Source organism: Nelusetta ayraudi, unplaced genomic scaffold (genome assembly GCF_046127955.1).
Source record: "Nelusetta ayraudi isolate G7.1 ecotype Tasmania unplaced genomic scaffold, CSIRO-AGI_Nayr_v1 ptg000082l, whole genome shotgun sequence".
Taxonomy (NCBI): domain Eukaryota; kingdom Metazoa; phylum Chordata; class Actinopteri; order Tetraodontiformes; family Monacanthidae; genus Nelusetta; species Nelusetta ayraudi.
Genome location: NW_027466132.1, coordinates 2,078,838 through 2,100,414, shown reverse-complemented (window position 1 = coordinate 2,100,414; position 21,577 = coordinate 2,078,838). Strand labels below are relative to the sequence as shown.

At 45.1% G+C, this 21,577-nt stretch overlaps 3 protein-coding genes across 8 annotated transcripts; all 3 read left to right on the top strand.

Moving 5' to 3' along the window:
* Nucleotides 1-613: 613 nt before the first annotated feature.
* Nucleotides 614-7,076, top strand: actr10 (actin related protein 10). Its single transcript, XM_076044645.1, has 13 exons — nucleotides 614-806; nucleotides 1,732-1,804; nucleotides 1,901-1,983; nucleotides 2,109-2,217; nucleotides 2,566-2,673; nucleotides 2,791-2,858; nucleotides 2,975-3,054; nucleotides 3,620-3,655; nucleotides 4,056-4,135; nucleotides 4,233-4,306; nucleotides 4,426-4,507; nucleotides 5,499-5,700; nucleotides 6,154-7,076. Exons 1-13 carry the CDS (start codon nucleotides 730-732, stop codon nucleotides 6,333-6,335), a joined length of 1,254 nt encoding a protein of 417 aa, XP_075900760.1. The 5' UTR covers nucleotides 614-729; the 3' UTR covers nucleotides 6,336-7,076.
* Nucleotides 7,077-8,009: 933 nt separating this feature from the next.
* On the top strand, nucleotides 8,010-13,763 carry LOC142900414 (vascular endothelial growth factor A-like). Of its 5 annotated transcripts, none has more exons than XM_076044694.1 (7): nucleotides 8,010-8,519; nucleotides 10,114-10,150; nucleotides 10,251-10,447; nucleotides 10,554-10,633; nucleotides 10,719-10,754; nucleotides 10,842-10,940; nucleotides 13,616-13,763. In XM_076044694.1, exons 1-7 carry the CDS (start codon nucleotides 8,451-8,453, stop codon nucleotides 13,620-13,622), a joined length of 525 nt encoding a protein of 174 aa, XP_075900809.1. In that variant the 5' UTR covers nucleotides 8,010-8,450; the 3' UTR covers nucleotides 13,623-13,763. The 5 variants fall into 5 exon arrangements, with proteins under 5 accessions (XP_075900809.1, XP_075900808.1, XP_075900807.1 ...); XM_076044693.1 differs by having other exon boundaries at nucleotides 10,839-10,940; XM_076044692.1 differs by having other exon boundaries at nucleotides 10,251-10,456; nucleotides 10,845-10,940.
* A 2,016-nt stretch (nucleotides 13,764-15,779) lies between these two features.
* cipcb (CLOCK-interacting pacemaker b) lies at nucleotides 15,780-19,882 on the top strand. 2 transcript variants are annotated; one of them, XM_076044536.1, is made up of 4 exons: nucleotides 15,780-16,120; nucleotides 17,120-17,286; nucleotides 17,806-17,969; nucleotides 18,695-19,882. In XM_076044536.1, the coding sequence occupies exons 2-4, from the start codon at nucleotides 17,178-17,180 to the stop codon at nucleotides 19,619-19,621; spliced, it is 1,200 nt and encodes a 399-aa protein (XP_075900651.1). In that variant the 5' UTR covers nucleotides 15,780-16,120; nucleotides 17,120-17,177; the 3' UTR covers nucleotides 19,622-19,882. The 2 variants fall into 2 exon arrangements, with proteins under 2 accessions (XP_075900651.1, XP_075900652.1); XM_076044537.1 differs by having other exon boundaries at nucleotides 15,780-16,124.
* Nucleotides 19,883-21,577: the final 1,695 nt, after the last annotated feature.

Here is a 21,577-nt window from a genome sequence, read left to right as displayed (position 1 = left end):
AAATCCCCCTTAAAAGTTACGCTCACAACGTAGCGAATATTACACAGTCATGACAGACAAAAACAGACAGCATCTATTTTTTTTCTTTATTAAAACATTTTGAATTTCCATGTTCCAGTGATATCAATTACAATTGTGAGAAAATACCAACATTTCCCAAATACCTACAGTATTTTTTCCCAGTGTTCAAAATGTTTTTACGCTACGGCTGTGCAGGTTCTTCGCATCGTCCATTTTTCAATTATAAATTCGGTTTTATTGCAGATAAAAATAGATAAGTGGGCAACTTTGTTTAATAAATATATGTTTGATAAATAAACGTTTAAAATAATAATAATAATAATAATAATAATAATAATAATAATAATAATAATAATAATAATAATAATAATAATAATAATAAAAATAAATAAATAAATAAATAAATAAATCCATGTTCATAATATATCAAGAGTAAGAATCTCCTGCATGTATATTCCCTCGAATGTAAAACGTTTTTAACGTCGAAAGATATTAAATGGTAAGCATTTTATATTCACAAACCTATATGCATCATTGCATTTAGCGTCCACATCGGCTTCCGGCGTATAGGGGAAATGACGTCACCAGGAAGTAGGCGGACTTAGCCTCAAGCATCCAAGTCTGTTCTGACCAGATACGATGCTCTTTTGTGACAGCCACTCCCAAAGATTGACATAATTCGCACTCAAGGATTAAACAATAAATACAATGCCCTTGTTCGATGGGTTGGTAAGTGGAGGAGAGAAGACCGCCATCGTCATTGACCTGGGAGCAGCTTTTACAAAGTAAGTCTCAGCGGTTCAGCAGCATCTCCTGCCAACACTCGGCCGATTAGCCTTCAGTGCTAAGCTAAACCTTGGTTGTTGTTGTTGTTCAGTGAAATTGCTTCCAGAGGTCTCGCATTTTAGTGTCGTTCGCGACGTTTTAAGGTCACAAATACACACGGCATACAGACGGTTATTCCTCATTGCTGTTCAGAGGCTAGGCTAGCTAGCTAGCTAGCTGGACCTGACAATACTCAAGTAGCTGTTTAGCAACAGACTGTCAGTGTATAGAGTCAAAATTCAGATATACACTACTAGTCAAAAGCTTGGACACACCCTGTGAATTTAAAGTCTTTTCTTTGATTCTCGTGATTATTGACATTGCAGTTTCTCACTGAATGCATCAAAACTACGTATGAACACACACGGAATTATATAGGTAACAATGAAAGTGTAAAATAACTCAAACACGTTACACGAATATTAAGATCTATACAGGATCATCAAAGAGCTGATTTCTGTGTTTATGTTTTAGCTGTAAAGAAAGTGAAGTGTGATCGGGTAACGTCTCCGTTGTACCATAACTAATTGTAATAGTTTAAAAAAAAAAAATAAATAAATAAAGTGAGAGCAATGCATGGCAGCTTATGAACTGGCCGGAGGCACTCAGTCATATGAACACCAGCAGAGCAGACTCTTTTTTTTTTCTTTTTAAATGAGGCCTTTGTTAAGAGCAGCTCTCCCATTTTTCACGCCAAAGGAAGCTCATTTAATTGTATTATCATAAACTGTAACAGTGTAACTTCTTGACAGACTTTTGCCATTTTATTTTATAAATGTAAAACCAAAGCGTTAAAACCAACAATTTCTTTTTCTTTTTCAAAACCATTATTAAAATTTCTACATATGTTGTGACTGACAACTCCCCCCCACCCCCGCCATGTAGATGCGGCTTTGCAGGGGAAACGGGGCCCAGGTTCATAATTCCGAGCGAGATCCGGAAACCAGGACAGCAGCATGTGAGACACAACTTGGCGCCACAGCTTGTTGTATTTCTTTGTTTGGCTTTTGCGAAATCTTTTGAACGTTCCATATGGTGTTTCCCTTTTTTCTAGGCAACCAAAGTGGTTCAGTACAATATCAACACAGAAGAGCTCTATGTCATCCTCAAAGAGTTTATCCATTTACTGTACTTCAGGTGAGTCTGCTGATGTGTTGATGTGGGTTAATGTGTGTCAGAGCATCCATTGCATTTAGTTTAAACATTAGCAGCAGTGGCGCCGCCGGCATGAACGCATCCCTCTTTTCCTCCCTTGTCATCAGACACCTGCTGGTGAATCCACGCGACAGAAGAGTGGTCATCATCGAGTCCATCCTCTGCCCGTCTCACTTCAGGGAGACGCTCACCAAGGTTTTCTTCAAACAGTTTGAGGTAACCAAACCAGACTGGTCGGCGTCGTATTGAATCCACACAACCTGTTGAACTGAAGTGTTGAGTCTGTTTAGATACTGCATGTTGTTGAAACTGGGCTCATGGTACATCAATTATGTCTCCATCTGTTGGCAGTCCAAGCAATTACACAAAAAGTGGGCGCATACTCTGACCTACTTCTTAATACTGCAGTCTGAGTCTAAGAATATTTAATTTCCTGCCGTTCCCTGTTTCCTAAGTTGTATTGATAAAACACTGCAGTGACCAGTTCGCTGATGTATCACTGCCTGCGGCCACAGTCTGTGTCTGTTTCTCTGTGTTCTAACAAAGTAATGTGACATTTGCCAGGTGCCCTCTGTGCTGTTCGCCCCGAGTCACCTCATGGCCATTATGACTCTGGGCATCAACTCTGCACTGGTGATGGACTGTGGCTACACAGAGACTCTGGCCCTGCCTGTATCCTTCCATTGACATCAAGTGATTCTATTTTCTTTTTTTAAATAATTTCTCTGAAAGCGAAAAGAAAACCCCTTTGTTGCAAGCGTTGAATTTAGCTTAACTGCAGGGAACCAGGTGTACGAGTGCACTCCCATTCTGCCCGCATGGGAAGCCCTGCCTTTGGGAGGCAAGGCCATCCATAAGTAAGTAGCTCTTTATGGCCTCTAAGCGTGTCGGCGCGCTATAAAAAGAATCACTCCGCAGTCGCCCATTGTCCCGGCTTGATTAACCGCGGCGCGTTTGTGTGTTTCTCTCGCAGGGAGTTGGACGGACTCCTGGTGGAACAGTGCACTGTGGACACCGACACCACCACTGGCCAGAGTGTACCAGCTGCCATTGGTAAGTCCAGAAAATATTAGTCCAGAGGTGACTTGACGAAGAGTCTGCGACTTTTTAACTCCACGCCCTCCCACCCAGAATGCAGAGAAATGCACTAAAAAAACCTGACCTGTTGTGCATTATTTATCAGGAGAACTTGTTTCTGTGTGGCCCCTTCCCTCTCTGTCTGTGAATTATACATACAATATGCACACACAGTCTATTTTAGACTTCCCTCACCACACTTTTGTTTTATTGAGAAAGCCAAGCGTGTGTTGAGTTCAGGAAAAAAGTACAACTTTAATGGAGACACACAATCACATGTCAGTATTGAGACGGACTGAAAGGACCGAGGAAGCAATTTAGGCAAGAAAACAGAAAGAGGGCAAAATCCACACAGGAGTTAAATTGCCCCACAAAAACACTTTGCGACCCAAATGGCTTTCGGCTTTGTTCAAAACGTGCAAGTCATTTGTTGCGGCAACAGTGGATAATGCAGCCTAACAACGAATCCACACTGCAGTGATGGAGTCCAACTGATTTGTGGTCTAGAAAACATTTTTTTGTGTCTTTCTTTTATTTACAGGCAACATTCCAGAGGACATTGTGGAAGATATTAAAGGTGGGTTTGATTGACTTTTGTCACATTGATTGTTTTCACCTTTCCACAGTTGGCTTGTATTGGGGAAACTGCTATAATTCCCCTAAACAACAGAAAAAAACTGTTGTTTTCATTCTGAAATATTTTCATGTAGGTCCTCAGAGAATTAAGTTATTAACTTTTAACTCCATCAACTTTGCAAATTAAAACCAGGTGATGTTGATGCAAATAAAACTCTTTTTAGACAGTTAAATGGTTTAAAATCTATCTTTAAATATTGTGGCGGAATTGACTGTCAAAGAAAACGGCCACTGACCTCTATCATGCAGCTGCCAGTAACACTGACTTCACTTTCGAACGATATTTGAGACGCTGCCTCTTGCATCTTTGGCTCAATGTGTGGTTTTTGTTGTTTCTGCAGTCAGAACATGTTTTGTCAGCGACCTGCAGAGAGGCCAGAAGATCCAGGAGGCCAAGTTTAACCTGGATGGCACCGCCGAGGTAAATCAAAGCGTCCTCCTTTACCGTCCAGCTCGTTTCCCTTCGGTAAAAACTTTGCTGTTGGTTTGTTTTCACGTCCTTCCTCTGCCTCTTGTAGCGGCCGGCCTCGCCCCCAGATGTGGACTTCCCTCTAGACGGTCAGAAAATATTGCACATCAAAGGGTCAATCAGGTAACCAAAAGCCTCATGTTCTTACCGAAGTCATTCACTTTAAAGTAAAGGTCCCAAAATGTGCAAAATTCATCTCATTCTAGTGTTTTATAATGTTGTTATTTCTCCAAATCCTTCAGGGACTCTGTGATGGAGATCCTGTTTGAGCAGGACAATGAAGAAAAGAGTGTCGCCTCCCTCATTCTTGACGCTCTGGTGAAGGTACGGCACCATTATTCTATTTTGGAAATAATATTCAGACTTTTAAAATGTAGCTCAGAGAAAAACCTCCTATGAATGTTTGCTTTATAAAGTGTTTTACCTCTGCCACACCTCCGAAAACACAACTTTGCTCTGACTGTACAGTAAGCATCACAGGAACTTGTGTCCCTCTTATAGAGCCCCCTAGTGGAGATGAAATGCAGCCTTTTAGAAAAAAATTACTTCAAACCAAAGCCCTTTTCCTTGAAGGGTAAAAAGTGAAATCGAATAAAATAAATGATATAATATACATTTTGAATGATAAAAATACGAAAAATCATTTAAGTATAAATAAAATAATATTGAAATACACAATAACAAGAAACTAGTCAAAGTTTGTGCGTCTGTCAGTCTGCCGTCTCTTTTGTCCAACTGCATCCCTCTGCAAACCCTCACCACCTTCAGCAGCACGAGGCCTGCAGCAGCAGCAGCAGCAGTCTGTTTCATTTTCTATCGATGCCCTCTAGAATTTAGAGTAGCGGTCTGACGCACTGTGGTTGCCGTGGCAACGCTTGGCCACCGAGATGCGTGTGTGACGCAGCTCGGAGGAGTTTCATTGCTCCACGACGGCCTTATTAATCTCAGCGTGCAGCAGCAAGCAGCACTTATGAAGCAATTAAAGCGTCCAGTCTGTGCTGCACTCGACTTCCAGTGCACTGACATAAATATCCACAGAGGGCGCTGTTGTCACACCTGTTCTAGAGATGTTTCAGTAGACCTGTTCTAGAGTCTATTCATTTTTGTCAGCTGTCGGTCATTTTCTAATAATAAATGAAGTTGGTGGTTGTTGATTATTGTTTATTTTATCCTTCAACATTGGTTGCAAATAATAACAGTCCCATTATACATCCCTCAGAGTCGCAAATCAGCTTTGCGGTCGCAGACGTCCTTCTGCCGTGGTTGATTTTCCAACAAACTCGATGTTCTCTCTGCCGACTGCGTTTCCCCGCAGTGCCCCATCGATGCCCGGAAGGTTCTGTCCGAGAACGTGGTGGTGATCGGAGGCACGGCCATGCTGCCCGGTTTCCTGCACCGGCTGCTGGCTGAGATACGCCTCCTGGTGGAGAAGCCCAAGTACAGCGGCGTCCTGGCCAGCAAGAGCTTCCGCATCCACGCGCCGCCCGCCAAGCCCAACTGCACCGCCTGGCTCGGAGGTCAGAGGGGTGGGGGTGTTCAATATCAATATCACCCACCTACCATTTCATTTTCTAATACACACATTGTTCTGGAATGAAGCCCAGTGGCAGTAAAGTCGAGCTTGTCGTTTGAGAGCTTACAGGGTTGAAACCACATTAGACTGTTGACTGTGTAGGATTCTCCCTCTCTGTGGAACCCCAGAGTGCGGACGCGCATTGCATTGCATTCACCGGATACAATTCCTTTTTTTGGCACATTATCTCGTAATTAGGAGATCAGGATCTCGGAATTATGAAATAAAATAAAGAAAAAGCAAACGTCTGTAAATAAGGTGAGATGAGACGAGCTGCCAATTTTATTTTTTTTTACCCAGTGAATGCAATGCGCTTCCGCACCAGCGGTGGTTATGCGGACGAGCCTCTGTTCCGCTAACAGTACCCCAGCAGTGACGCTGCCTCTCTGCCGTGCAGGTGCCATCTTCGGGGCGCTGCAGGACATCCTGGGCAGCAGGTCGGTGTCGCGGGACTACTACAACCAGACGGGACGCATCCCCGACTGGTGCTGCCTGAGCTCCCCTCCTCCCGAGTCCCTGTACGAGGCGGGGAAGACCCCTCCCCCACTCATGAAGAGGGCCTTCTCCACAGAGAAGTAGAATCTGCGCCACTTGAAACCAATGTATTGCTGTGTACAGTTCGGTCAAAGCAACGCTCTGCTAACTGGCGGTCCACGCCGACGGCTGTCCATCTTTGTCTTGATATCACGCGGGCCCGGTCTGTGAGAGCTGATGGACAGCCGGTCTGGTTTAATAGTTTTGGATCCTGTCTGGAGACGCGGAGATCAGGATTTTAGAACCGTGACGTGACGTGAACATTTTAACCAGAACCACAGTGTTAGATCTCTTTGGTGTCCCACTCATGCCGTCGTTCTTCACTCTAAAGTCAGAGATTCTCGCTGTACTTGCAGTTAAAATCAAAACAATGTTTTTTCTGTCCATGTTGCGTTGAGTTATGTAATGTTTGACTGTCAATTACGGAATTGGCATTCTTAAAGAAAGGAAAAAAAACTATTTATTTTGACCTAATTCCTGATACCTGCTGTTCTCCGACAGCGCTTTTGCTGGTAATCCAGCGGATTATAGTTGTTTTTTTGTGCTAATGCGATGGAAGTTTCCCCAGGAGGTTTGATGAAGTTGCTGAACTTCTCAAATATTCCACTACAAACGCTGTTTTTATTTTCCATTCAACAGGTGTTTGTAGAAATCTCCTCTTTGTCCTGTCAAGTGTTGCTCTTGACAGGCTTTCTGTTTGCTGAACTGGCTGAAAATAAATCCACGCGTTGTTGCCCTGTAATCTTTTCAACTTCCACAGTAAAATAATAAACTCTCATCATCTAATTAGGTGTGTGTGTGTGTCAAATGATGCTCTTTCAATTTTATTTTTAAGAAAACGCACATAATCTATAATCCTTTACTCCTTCCATACACTGACAAATAGAAACTCTTGGGATCTTAATTTTATTGTGACCTCCAGTGTTTTCCCATGTTGACTGTGTGTGTGTGTGCGTATGTGTGTGGGTGCGTCTAAGAATGGAGCTGCATCTGTTTGGCCTTTTGGGTCGCATTCATCATGCGGCGCTGCTCTGTCCGTGAGCTTGGGAACCAGTAGCATTACCCACAATGCACCTGCTGTTTAAGGCCGGTGGAAGTGTGGGAATTTGAAAAGGGGGGTGGAGAGGGGTGCGTGTGTGTGTGTTGGGGATTTTGGGGGTGGGGGACGTTCAAGACGAAGAGAAACTGATCTCGGATGCCAAGACTCAAAAGAAGTGAAGACCTCCTCCAGCTCTGGATGAAGGTAACCATGGCAACCGACAGGTTTATTTACTCTATTCATCCAGGTGTTGCATTTAACGGAGAGCAAATGAACGCAATGTAGTAACATCCTGCTTGTTGTCGGTGCTCAGGGACCCACACAATAGCTGACGTTTGAGATGCAAGTTGAACGTGTCTGTAGGTGCAATTACATTTTTCTAATGTTGTGCGGTAGTCAAGACCGCACCAACCGAGACCAAGACAATATCAAGGATAGAGTATCGGGTTCGAGACCAAGATAAGACCAAGATTTTATATATCAAAGAAAAATAACAACAAAACAGAAGAAAAAAAAAGACCAGTATCTTTTTTGCTTCTAAATTGAACAGGAACACCTGTTTTCAGCAAGGTATCTTTTCACAATTTTCTTTAACATTTTGCTGATTTGCTATTTTGAACCACTTTCAAAAATTTGAAAAAACTTTGCTTCGTGTTGGCTGAGTCTTGATAATTAAAAAAAAATCCCGAGTCCGAGACCCTTAAAAAGTGGTCTTGAGACCAAGACATATCCCGAGTACTACAACACTTCATTTGACAGCCGCAGGCCCCGCCCACATGCTCCCACCTGCTGCTCCAGCTGAGGGGGAAGCCCGTCCGTCCTCCCCTGAGGGGGGACCGGTGGGGCTGTGGGACTGGGCCGCGTGGTTCCCAGCACACAAGCAGCTGTCCGTCTGACCTCCCTCCGGCCATCAGGAAGAGAAACCACGCACCCGCCCACCTCCACAAACCCCGAAAGTGGCAACGTCACTCCATCTCGCTCGCGCTCGCGCGCGCGCGCGCGCCACCCGGGTTCCGTCCACAGATTTGTTTCACTTCTCACCGACAGACTGACCGACCGACCAGCTGGTGAAAGACGAGGAGAGGAGAGACGTCAGCCGCTGATTGATTGTCGGCTCCACCATGCAGCTCTCCGCCGGACTGTCGCCGCGTCTCTTATTGGCTCTGCTGCTGCAGCTCACACCTGCGCAGGTAAGTCGGCGCCTTCAAAATAAAACACCGCTTTCAGTCCTTCCACCCTTGATGGAGTGGATATGTCAGAAGCTTGCTGTATGTATTAATTTATTTCTTACATATGTTTATGTATTTATTTAAGTCATCCTCACGGACTCCAATTGAAGTCATCGTTAATCTAAAGACAACAGCTCTAGATCTAGCCCTATGTTTGCTGCCTCCTGTAGATTAAAAAAAAAAAAAAAAAAATCAAACCAAAAAGTGATTTTAGTTTCTAAAAACATGGTGAGGAGGTGGGGTCAGAGGTTTCAACTTACACCTGGCAGAGGTATCAGTGCCCTTTGTGCCTTCACAGAGGGCAAAAAAAAAAAAAAAGTTCTTTAGCAAATACTTTCTTAAAAGTGGGTTAAAAAAAAAAGCAAAGGATGGGTTCCTTCTTCCCTGGGCAAGAGGCACATATTTGTATGAAAGCATTGCTAAAATGAATTCTGCATTTGGGCCTTTAAAATCATAATTTATGGCTAGCTTTGAATCTAATAGGTTCTTCAGGCTTTTTATGTCATGCCATTTTTTTTTTCAATGACAGCAACAGCAACAAAAATCCTTTCTCATTTCAAACCAACAATAGCCGCTTCATGACATGGTGCACCTGGCTCATTGCTGAGGGATGAAGCAGATCAAGCCTCTTCTATGTAAAAACTCTGTAAATTGAAAAAAAACAAAACAAAACAAAACCTCAGCAGATCGACCCGCTGTGGTCCAACAAAGATCCGGCTGTGTGCGATATTCAGGAGGCCGAGTTCCCAACACGGTTCCCAGAGTGAGGTGGAGGCAGCAGAGCAGTGAGGAGTCGAAAAAAGACTCTGTTGAAGGCTGAAAGGGCAGGGCGAGAGCCAAGATCAACTCAGCGCTAGTGTTTCTGTTGAATTTCATGCTCACATGTCAGGAGCATTGCTGTGATGTCAACACAAACCCTGTTGTGTGGCCAGTCTTCCGTGTGAGATCCTTTGTTTGAACTGCGTTCAGTGTGTGTGACTCCTCTGCAAAAGACAGCAAACGCTACTTTTTGTTATTATTATTATTCTATAAAAACTCTCAATGGATTTTTTTTTCTTTCTTGTGATAATAAACCTTCTAGTGTTACAACAAATTGGGAAATAGTGTGTGTTTTTTCTGGTGGGCTGCCTCACTGAGGTCACCGCGATGAGTTTAACCCTGGATCCCCGTACATGCACTGCTGTCTTCTTACCACAAGAGGGCAATCCTTGTCTACCTGTCTGGGAACTGTGCAGCGCCTGTAAAATGTAATTAGATTACGACAAAGCAGAACGAGTGAGGTCAAACAAACAAAAATCCAAGGAGGTGAGTTTAAATATCATTAATAAAGACTATATATAGAATATAGACAGACTGAACAGATTTTTCTCACAGAAAAGCTTGAAAATAAAAAGGTATTGATTTAACCGATTCGACTGACTTCATGTACTGCTTTGCATTTTGACTTTACTGAACTTTTCATTTATTATATGCATGCGTGTTCACAACAGACTCAAACTGTACTTCTTAAATATAATTTAACTTTTTTTTATACTTTTTTTAAAATATATTTTAGCTGCCACACCCACCACTGCAGCAGGGCCGACCAAAAGGTAGGAGGAGTAGAAGCATCAGCAGCTTGTACTTGTACTGTATTATTATTATTATTATTATTATTATTGTTATTATAATACATTGGTCATTGTCACGCAGCAATGGCTTTGCACGAGGTGTGGGCAAAGAGCATGTGCCAGCCGATGGAGCAGCTGGTGGATGTGGAGCAGGAGTACCCTGGAGAGGTGGAACACTTCTACATGCCTGCTTGCGTCCCACTTAAGAGATGCAACGGTTGCTGCGGCGACGAGAGCCTGGAATGCCGGCCAACGCTTGAGCGCAACGTCACTCTGCAGGTACGACCGGTGGGTTTCTGTCCCACCTGCGATTGGACAGGTGTCCCGCTCGGAGTTTTGTAATCATGCCATGGAATCGTGCTCAGTGTTGTTGTGTCCATTCCAGTTGATACGGATTCAATATCCCATGATATCCATGGCAAAAGTGGAGCTCACATTCGTGGAGCATCAAAAGTGCGACTGCAGGTAAAAACAAGGGAATTTCTTATCGAATTAAAGCCAACAACAGGAAAGCAACACTAACAGGCCGTTCTATTGTTTTCGACCCAAGTTTAAAAGTTCAGCTGGAGCCCCTGTACATTGAGAGGTCAGTGCAATGGAGCATCTTATCAAGTCTGGCTCGGGCCCGTCAATATCTTCATGCACTTTGCTCTCCTCTCCTCCACAGCAGCAGCAGCAGCAGCAGCAGAAGCAGCAGCAGCAGCAGCAGCAAGTCTTTGAAAAACAGATTTCGGAGGAAGAAGCACAAGAAGACGGAGCATGACTGTGGCAAGTGAGGGCCAATTGCACGAGCACACACACACACACACACACACACACACACACACACACACACACACACACACACACACACACAGTTGCAAGATTTTGACCGTTATTGTTACATGTTTCCTCAGAATGTCTGGGCTTGTGAGGGCAAATCGCATCAAGCAATAGCTGAGTATGTCATCACATACTTTGCTGGTGTCAGTGTGCACTTTCCAGGCAAAAAAACAAAACATCAAAATACTGCTGCACTTAAGTATTTCTTAATACATTTAAAAAATATTGCTATGTTGAAAGGCGTCAGGGTGATTCCAGATGTTTTCAAACGATAGCTGAATGTTAAACCAGCTGGTACCTTACCATCTTAGGTCATTCTTTGACGTAGCCAGATGTAACATTTTGTTATGTTTTTGCCACTTGTCAGGCCCCAGTTGGCAATCAAAGGCTGCTCAACCTCGTCGGTGTGCAAACAAAACACTTTATATTGGTCCCGACTAAAACAAGTATCAGACGAAGATGAAAAGTCCACTAAAACATCTTATGTAATTAAGTTAAATACGTAATTCAATCGCATGTCATTGAATTACATACTGTATGCATTACTAATGTGAGAAAAAAAAAAGCCCTGGTAGAGTAAATACAGTCAGCTGCTGATACATCCCATAGATGCATCAGCAGCCGACTTTTCTGGCTTCACGCATGGTTTCACAAACATAAAACAGAGACAATGTGACTCAGTCTGAGTGCACATCACTGCCGATAGGTCCATGTAGCACTTGCAGTGCAAACTCAACCCTAACCTTTAAGACTGGAGCAGACAGAGGGGAAGCCTCCAGACAGTCCAGTGAACTCTGAAGGCCAAGCTTTGCAGTTCTGCAGTGAAATCAAACCTCTCATCCAGCGGATGAGATGTCTTTTTTTTTTGTCAGTGAGTCTCTCTCTCTCTCTCAACTGTGTCTGAATGTGGGCTTCGCTTTTTTCCCCCCTCTTATAATCTCTACAGGCCTCTCTCTGCCCCCTTTTCCTGCCTCTTTATAAACAAAAAAATAAAAGGAAGTTGAAATTTACAGTTTATTTCAAGCTGTACTGATTCATTTCTCATGCTCGGCAGTTGCGTAAGATCTCCTGCCTGTGGTTTTAGGGAGGAGCTTCCTGGAGTCTGTGGAAATTACCCTGCCGAGGTCGCCAGGGCCGTCTCACTCTTAACCTAAAGCAAATGTGGGTAGTGAGGATGTGTAGCATTTGTTTAAAGGCCTCCATGATATGCAAAAACACGCTTTCCAAATGTCAAACACAGTCGTGTGTCTGCAAAGCAAAAGCTGGAAAAGCCGGAAAGCAAAGCTGTGTGCACTTTTACACATATGCTGGGAACCCGTGACTACAGAAACAGTCTGAGGTTTTCCAAAACCTGACCAGATGGTTTTCCAAATATGTTGGATTTGCTTACTCAAAGGAAAATATTAGATATTAGACATACATTAACTCTTTTGTCCCAACTGGGTTTACAAAGCAAAGACTGGCGGAAAAAGCTTCACAATGGAGCTTTTCAAGGTGGACATGTGTGATTGCAGACGTGGAACCGCCGTGGTCCGGCTGCATTCCAGTGACAGGGTTTATCGGCTATATTCCTGATTTTTCCAAAGAGGTTTTGGGCTGGACCAGTCCGCAGATTTACTCCAGTGTGTTTTATTTTTGTCTGGTCCTGCTATGACTTCTACCGGTGCGATGCTTTCAGCGAACTTCTCATCCCCCCCGGTCGAGGCTTTGGTGAGTTCTGCTGATGAGACGTGTAGTTTGCAGCAAAGCTTATATAAGTGAGATTATTCATTGAATCACATCAACAATGTAAAACACTGGACTTTTTGAAGCTGGGCCCACATCAAGTGCGGGCACCCAAACCTGTGTGGCCGTCGTGGTCGCTGCTGCTGTCTTGATCAAGAGCAGTGCTAATCACCACTAGCACTCAGACCCGTCCCTTTGTAAACCCCAGTGTGGGCTCCTCCATCGTTTGCGGTCGAGGGACCACACAGAGCAGCAGTTTAGGTTTCTTCAGGCGCTCCCTCAAAGTGGACGGTGCCACTGCCTGAACGTAAACTCAAGAGGAGTCAAACCTCCTACGTAAAAACCTGACGGGATAAACATCTCCTGTAATTTTTTCATCATGTCTGGACTTTTTAACAACCCCGAAGAGGAATGTTTTAGGTTTGGGTTCTGCCTTTTGCGTGGATCTTTCTGAATTTTCACTCTGCAAAGAGAGACTCTGCCTTGTGGCCCTTACACTTTTGTCTGTCATCTCATCTAACTTCAACTTGCGTGTGATATTAAATGGTATTCATGTTGTAATCTGCATCACAATGTTTAGGATGCAGAGTAAAAAGAATATATCAATGCCATTAAAGTACTCTTATTATATAGTATTATAGCATCATTCAGAAACCAATTCCTCATGTTTGATATGTGGATGAGGACTTTACATTATTGTCACATATGTTATAGTAACATGTTCATCAGTTGAGGGGCATCAAACTTCACAATATTCCCAGTCGAACAAAGAGGATCTCCTGAAGGATGCATAACTAGTATATAGAAACTGACTCTAGATGTTCTTGTAGCCTGGAAGAAAGAATGCTGATATTCACTCATCACTTAACTACTTTTTTTTTGTTGTTGTTGTCTTTTCAGGTGCTGATTTCCTTAGAAAGTAACTCCACAATGCCTGACTTGTGTCCTCTAGTGGTAGCTGGACAGGAGCAGATCTCTAAATGTATCGTCTTTGACCTCTGCTGCACTTCTTTTCCACAGTCCATTAAACGTAGTCTTTCTATCTGGCCCACAGCACTGTCTTATTTTAATGAATTTCACACTAATAAACGTTACTGTGGGCAAGCACTCTAATCATGAAAAATACAAATCAAAATATGGAAAACATGTCCCCACAACAGTATCTCTAGTAAACTAACTCGCTACACTGGTGAGATTCCCATGAACGCGGCTCCTATGCTGTAGTGTCATATAGCGAATGTTTGAATTAAAAACTTTAGAGTTAATGTTGCCAGTTCGATTCAAATTAAACCTATGCATTTTCCACATACTTGGACAACCGCACAAAGAGTATGGACATTTACTACTGGATGAAATTCTCTGGAATGTTTACGATTATAAAAAAAACAACAACAAAAATCTCACTAGAACCTCCGTCTAGTCTGGAACTTGCAGGAGCTTTTCATTTCGGGAGGCACTCCCGATGCTTGCAGACAAAGCTGCCTCTGCGTACATTTGACAATTGATAGGCACACAATCAATCATAGGAACAAAGCATGCGGATCATGCGGCATGGGCGACATATGACAAAGGCTTTCAGAGGGACCCTTTCTAAAGCCGTGTGTTTTACAGGCTGCTCAAAACAGACGCTGGTGGCCGTTTGAACAATCTGTCCACATCACACCCTGTCTGGAACACATTCACCACCAGAACCGTATGCAAAATGTGGAGTGAACTATCCCTTTGATATTCTAAAAATTCCAAATTCCCTGTCGGTTTTCAAGACAACATTCATAAAGAAAAAGAAATGAATGAATGAAAACGGTTGCGCCAGCTCTGTTTTTCAATGACCTGTTATTTATTACTTTCATTTACACTGATAAATCATCTATGTAGGCAACATGTGAGGCCACCATGAGGCCACCGTGAGCGGCCCTGCCAGCTCCTCTGACGGTCTGCGGTAGGCACACTGGTAACAAAGCACAAGGATCCCCTGTCATCCGCTGACTTTATTGCAGCCAAGGGACATGTGAGTCGATGATGACGGTGCAAGACTGACCAGGGTTTATAGCAAAAGCAGCATCAAAGCGGAATAAAGGTAACTTTAACAGGCGACTTTGTGTAAAGTGATAACAGGTTTGACATTCGGGACCCATATTGTGCAAAATCCACTTTACCAAAACTCAGCTTTTTTTCTTTTTTTTTTTTTTTAACTGGGGGACTGTAAACAGAGGGCTAAGATGCTGTTTCATGGGGATATTTTTGGTTGTGCGAGGCTGCTTTACTGGAACTCGAGTTAACACACACACACAAAAAAAAACCCTGCTCTGAAATAGGTATGAGACCTTTAATTATAATGTTGACATTCTTGAGGCGATGTTGAATACAAATAAGTGGCAACTAGAAAATGCAGGGGTGGTACTTGGTGGGGGGGCATGTCAGTTCTCCCTCAATATACACTGAAAAACACTGAAACGCTTCATTGTGTGCGGTACACAAAACCACATTCCAATAATTCCCCCTCCCTCTGTTTTATTGTGACTATTGCGCAGTTTCTACGTAGCAAAACGAGACTACAGTAACGGAAGGCACGCGTCCACGTGAGGACGTTTTGTTCTCGTCGAGGGGACAAATGTTTTGTTTGCGCCTATCAAACATGCGCGCAGTACGGGAGGAGAGTCTTGATCAGACGGGGGGGGAACAACCAACCCCTCCGACGGTTATGTAACAACACCAGTACATTGCGCTCGAAAACTTCACGTCACTTGTCTTCCCCCTGCGAACATGCCTGCACTGTACCGAGCCGTACAGAGCCGCACCTCCCTCCCTGCTGCTGCAGCACTGCACGCCGAACACGATGTCCTCAACTTGCCACACATTCGGCACACGGTCACGTTTTTCCAGCTGCTGGTTGCCCTCGACCAATCAGCGACGATCACAACCGATGACGTCCTCCGCTACTCCCGAGTAAAACCACGCCCCCTTCGTTCCCCTACATGGCGAGCGAGTCTTGTCTTGAGAATCCTTCCGCACCCCCTTTGCGGTTCTAGGGGACCTCGGCCAGGTGAGAGGGGGTTGGGGGTGTTGAGAGGTATTTGACCGCCGCTCGCAGCAGGACGCAGAGGTTAGGGGGCACACATTAAAGCGCCGTGGCCTTGTGGGCGTCGACGCTGCGCTTCCTACGTGACTGACGCCAGAGGGGAGGGGCGTCGAGTCTCGTGTATTGTGCCGTGGAACACCGCGTTCCAAGCCGTCTAGTGGTGGCGGGGGTGTGCAACGGCATCGACAGACACGCCAAGGCGCGCATAGACACACAGAGTCGCCAAGAACCGGAGGCAGGACCGAGACTGACCCGCGGACTGGTGTCTTTCTTTCCGTCGGACGAAGCAGACAGAAACATCGCTCCAGCAGCAAAAACAAAAAAAAGTAGGTCCTCTCGAATACTTTCACAGCGTTATTTTGTTGTTGTGTTTTTTTACTTGTTGAAAAGCGTTGGCTACTTCCTGTCGGCAGCTGCTCGTTAGCCTTATGTAGCCTTTTTTTTTGGTTGTCCGTGGTCAACTGAACAATGGCAGACGAGCAAAAAATAAAATAAAATAAAATAAAATGCTAGTTTCGAGCTTCTGTCATTCCTATTTAAAAAAAAAAAAAAAAAAAAATGTATTTTCTTTTAGTTGCAACACTGCTCTTCGCGTTACTGCTAAGTAAACTGCCGTTTTGTGTCTCCAATATATATTTTTAGTGAGGTTTGTAATGTCACGGTTATCAGCATTCAGTTGACCGTTTCCTCTGACCGGAAGACGTCTCTTTAACTTGGTGATTTTTTTGTGTGTGTGGTCAGTCTGTTTTGTTTTGTTTTGTTTGTTTTTTTGTGGACGATAGATAGCACATAAACTTCGCTTGTGGTGTTCCACGTATGCTTGTGACAATTAAACAGCAAGCAATTTGGTCAAGCAATCGCAGTTTACAGTGTTAGGTGTAAGAATTTCAACTTTAAACCCCTCCCCACTATTCCTGCTATAAAAAAAAAAAGAAAAAAAAAGGAAGTAGCCTTTCATCTACATGGCAGGTGATAGACGAGCTGACCTTATCGCTGCCTGAAAGAAATGCAAACAAAGCAAGCATCTTTTCTGGCACCAGCAGACACCACCACAAGCCAAGCGCCTCTGAGTAGTATTGCATTGGAGCAAAGGTTTCACAGTGAACCCACAACTCAAACTAGGAGCAAATATATGTGGATCTTGAGGACCAAAAAAACAGCACGTGCGTTTGTATTTTTAGGCTGTAAATGAATTCCTGTAATTGCAGGAAAGCGGCGTGAACTGTAGTTAGATGCGGCGTCAGTAATATCACCCTGCGCCGTAATGCAACGTGTCATTAACATGAAATAAGCTGTTGTTGAACTAGATGTTCTTTGGTTTCCAGCTCGGTGTTTTGTAGTTGAGAGGAGACCGAGGACCCAAAGTCCCGCAGGAGCACGGAGATGAGCAGCAAGAGGAAGGCGGAGATCCACTCCAGGGGCACCAACAGGCCACGCACCATGAAGTCTGGAGGCTCCCAGGTGGATTCGGAGAGAGACTCTGGATTCTCAGGTGGGGCTCGGCTCGCATCACCTGCCCGACGCATTTATGTGATGGTATTACGTTATAGGCAAGTTTATTTGTATAGCACAAGTCAACACGAGGTCATTCAAAGTGCTTTAATAAACATTAAAAGCAGCAAAACGGTGATAAAATACAATGTGATAAAATAAAATGGAGATAAAAAGGAAGTAGAATACAGTATAGCAACTGAGTAGAATTTTAATCTCTGAGCACTGACAGTTTGAGCAGACCTTCCACATTATCACTGAATGCTGCCCCACCTTGCTTGGTTCTTGTTCTTTGGACACACAACAAACCAGTTCCAGATGACCTAAGGGGTCTGGACGCTTCGTAAGGAACTAGTAGATCCAGCACATAGGCCATTCAGTGCTTTGTAGACCAGCGGTAAGGTTTTAAAAATCTATCCTCTGACTCACAGGAAGCCAGTGTAGCGATTTAATGACTGGTGTAATGTTGTAATAATATATTATATAATTATTGTATGTTGTGTCTGTTTGCGGTCGGCAGATGCAAGCTCCGAACACATGAGCACCATGGACACCACAGACTCCGAGGACTCGCCCCGCCGGCAGGTGCAGCAGGGTGCGCAGGCCTCCCAGCTGGCGGTGGTGGGGGGCTCCTACCCCAACCTGTCGTCCATGATCATCATGAACAACGTCCTCCTCAAACAGGTACAGGACTGCCACACTCAACCCAACTGTCAATGTGTTGTTGGCCAGGACACAGCAGGGAGTTATTTCTTGAGGTTTCACTGCAACAGTGCGTTTCCCGTCACAGTTTATTAACATTCTGACAGAAAGCTGAGACTGAAGCAAAGCAAAGGGCTGGAATGTCAGCCAGGACCAGGTCAAAATCTAATGTAGTCGCTGAGGGCATTTCGACCTTATTGCTGAGCAGGTAATTGCAGATTTTATGGCTGCTGCTGCATATTTTCACCACAGCACAATGCTGCTGATCTGCTTTTTTTTTGTAAATGCAAATGTAAATGCCTTGGAAAAACTAGTTTTTCCTACCACAAGTAAATAAATTCCACATAATTTAGCATGCTTAGTGTGAAGTCCAAACAGTGCCCTCGTGCTGTTGCTGCCATTCTGATAAGAAGACACGATGGGAAGGCCATTCGTGTCTGTAGCATTCCATATTTAAACCAGGAGCAGTCGACTGCATTGTAAATGGTTCACAAATCAACATTTTTCATATATGGATGTATTCTTAAAAACCTCCCTATTTCTTGTGTTTAAAATGTTGTTAGTATTTAATTCAGTGTTGCAGGTTTTTTTTTATTGTGTTCTTCTGAGAGAATTTAAAAAGTCCCACAAAATCTTCCATAAATAGGGAAGTCTCTCCGAGGCACTGCCTCTCAAATCTCTTAATTATGACTTTCTTGCCTTTCTAGTCTGGGGATAATCCTCCTGCTCTGAAGCCCTGGGGGTTTAGCCCCGCTGTCGAGATGGTTCAACCTGTGGTTCAGCAGCCCCAGGTGGTCTTCCTCCAGCCGGTGGTGTCCCGACGAGCTTCCAAGGAGGCCTCATCCAGGCACCGACGCACCAAGAATTATCTTCCAATCCTCAAGTCTTACCCCAAGATCGCCCCGCATCCCGGAGACAGCTCCGGCTCCTCGGGGAGAGGCACCGCTTCCTCCTCCTCCTCCTGCTCCTCTTCTTCTTCCTCTTCCATGTCCTCCATCAGCTCATCGGGGTCGGAAAGAGGCGCATCCAGTCAGCGGGAGCTCAGCCTGAAAGAGAAGCGTCACAGGAGTAAGAGCGGCGGGGCGGTCAACCTGAGCTCCGCTCCTCCGAGCGTCCCCGCGACTCCCAGCGCCGCGTCCCCGCCGCTGCAGAGTCGACTGTCAGCCCGACCCGAGGAGGGGAGCGCCGGCAGCAGCCCCGCCAGCGAGAGGCCTTTGTCCGCCGGCAGCCAGCCGGAGCTGCCAGTCTCTCACGGCTCCGCCTTCAAGAGCGAAACGGTCGGCGTCCCGGCGCCGGTGACCCCGGAGAGCGTTGGCCTGCAGTCGCCCGAGCCGCCCGAGCCGGGCGACAGCGACAGCGACGCCAAGAGGAAGCGCTTCTGCAACACCTACAACATCCTGAGCAAGTCGGGCCTGCTGGACATTGCGCTGCGGACCAAGGAGCTCCACCGGATGAACCGCCGCACCCAGACGGACCTGGAGCGGCTCAGAGAGCACACCGACCTCTTCCTGCAGGCCCTGCTGAATGGGGACAACAACGTCTGCCTCAAGCTGCAGGCCCACCTGAAGCAGGAGGAGGGCAAGGAGAAGGACGAGGAGAGAGCTGCTGGCCAGGCCGGCTTAAAGGCAGATTAGATTTAGACCGGAGCCGGACTGTAAATCCTGCTGGGGGGAGGGATGCGAGGTCGTGGGGTGGGGTTGGGTTGGGATGGATGGGTGGGGGGTGGGGTTGGCTGGGGCTTTTTCCGGGGTGCCAGATGGACCGAAAGTAATGCGCTCCACAATACACATCCAGACACTCTCAGACGGCACGCTGTGACCTACATTGTGGCGAGTGGCTGCCCTCAGGCCCTGACGCACCAACCCCACCCCAAAGATCTGGATCAGACCAACAAAAACTCAAGTCTCCTGTGCGGCATGACCTCATTGTGACCCGGCGGGTGGCAGCTGGTGGCCCGACCCCCCGCACGCAAGCACGCACGCTACATTCTGCACCTTTAAGACAAAATGATTTGTGCAGAGTCAGCAGTGTGAGTTTGGAACCAGGCGAGGAAAAGCAGCTTATGCTATTAGAACCTTGTTAGAGATCTCGTATTTTAAACACTCTCTTGGTCCATCACCCCGGTCTTCAGCGGGAGCAGCTTGGTGCTGTTCATTATTCCAACAAAAAAGATCTGCAGGTCACCTAAAAAAAAAAAAGAAGCCACATTTAGCCCTCTGTTTTATAGCCTCCAGCTAAATGCTGGGTTGTAGCTTCCTGCTGGGCTTCCACGTGTCGGAACACGACGAGCTCGGAGCCAGACTCCACTCCTGCTTATCAGGAAACATGTTGTGACCGACTCCGGCTCCGATCGATCTGTCTGTGCTTGGTGCGTCGTCGGGGATCTAACGAGGCCTCAAAGCACAGCTCGCCGCTCCACCTGGTCGAGCCTGAAGTGGGAGCTCTTCCACTGGGACTTACTTGTGCTGTTACGCAGAGAGCTTCTGTATTTCTACAGTAGTTTGGAAGCTTTTGTCAGATTTCCAGCTTCCTGCAGACACCTGCTGACAAGACGTCCTCCTAACGTCCTGACCTGGGAAAGCTGTGATGTCACAAGGGGCAGTTTTCCAGTGCTGAAATACGATGGATGGACTTTTCTCCTCTCTGAGGTATCCAGTGACATGTTATAACATTGTAGTCATTTTTTATATATATAGATATATATATATATAATTGCGAACTCTTAAATTTGAACTTTTATTTTGAAAGTGCATGCCAAAGGCATCAGCACACGATTCATTTTCCTCCAGAGTGTCTTTCATCGAAGCTGGATGGCATTTGTAGTTTTCCCATCATCCCCTGGTGTTGCTCTTGCAGACATCCAGCGCGAAAGCTTGTATGAAATTCAATTCAATTACTTAATGCTGCAGACGGGAATAATTTATCATGGATTTATGGCACGTTAGGGCAAATATTCCCTCCCCCAGTCATACTGAAGAACACCCCAGGGCTTCTTGACAGTTTGCAAACATTCGCCTCAAGTGTCTTTCCCCCCCCCCCTTTAAAAAAAAAATAAATAAAAATTCTCTCTGTGTTTTTACGACTTGATGTGCGAGACGGAGCGCAGTTTGGAGTCGAGCATTCCCGTCAGGTCCACGGCAGCTATATATTTCAGTGCGGACTGGCAAGAAAGTAAAAGCTCCAGACAGCCTTTGAGAGTTTTTCTCCTCATCAATCATTAATGTCTGTCGGCGACTCGGCGCGACGGTGTCTTCTGCTGTTTTCACTAGGTTTTTTTTTTTTTTTTTTTTCAAATTCATATAAAAGTGAGGTGGCAACTCGAGCGCAACCAGTTTTCTGTCGGGATTTTACTTTCTGAGTTTGCGTCTGCACTGCTCTTCTCATCGTGTGAAGTTTTCTCACAGCGGAACAGTTTTTTTTATTTGACATCGCTGTTCGGTCTGATAAGCTTGCCAGTTTGTTTAAGAAAAAACAAAAAGCGTCGCAACTGATGGCCTTAGTATCCAAACCCAGTGTGATCGGAAATTTTGAATTTGCACCAAATCCTTCAGAGAGCAACTCTGGGCGAGGAGGACGCGTCGGCAGCTACG

Coding starts and splice junctions, on each gene's coding strand:
- actr10 (XM_076044645.1), top strand. CDS start 730: ATGCCCTTGTTCGATGGGTTGGTAAGTGGAGGAGAGAAGACCGCCATC. Junction 1,805..1,900: donor GGAAACCAGGACAGCAGCAT/GTGAGACACAAC, acceptor CCTTTTTTCTAG/GCAACCAAAGTGGTTCAGTA. Junction 3,656..4,055: donor CATTGTGGAAGATATTAAAG/GTGGGTTTGATT, acceptor TTGTTTCTGCAG/TCAGAACATGTTTTGTCAGC.
- LOC142900414 (XM_076044690.1), top strand. CDS start 8,451: ATGCAGCTCTCCGCCGGACTGTCGCCGCGTCTCTTATTGGCTCTGCTG. Junction 10,151..10,250: donor GCAGCAGGGCCGACCAAAAG/GTAGGAGGAGTA, acceptor ATTGTCACGCAG/CAATGGCTTTGCACGAGGTG. Junction 10,457..10,553: donor TCACTCTGCAGGTACGACCG/GTGGGTTTCTGT, acceptor TGTCCATTCCAG/TTGATACGGATTCAATATCC.
- cipcb (XM_076044536.1), top strand. CDS start 17,178: ATGAGCAGCAAGAGGAAGGCGGAGATCCACTCCAGGGGCACCAACAGG. Junction 17,287..17,805: donor GAGAGACTCTGGATTCTCAG/GTGGGGCTCGGC, acceptor TGCGGTCGGCAG/ATGCAAGCTCCGAACACATG. Junction 17,970..18,694: donor ACAACGTCCTCCTCAAACAG/GTACAGGACTGC, acceptor TTGCCTTTCTAG/TCTGGGGATAATCCTCCTGC.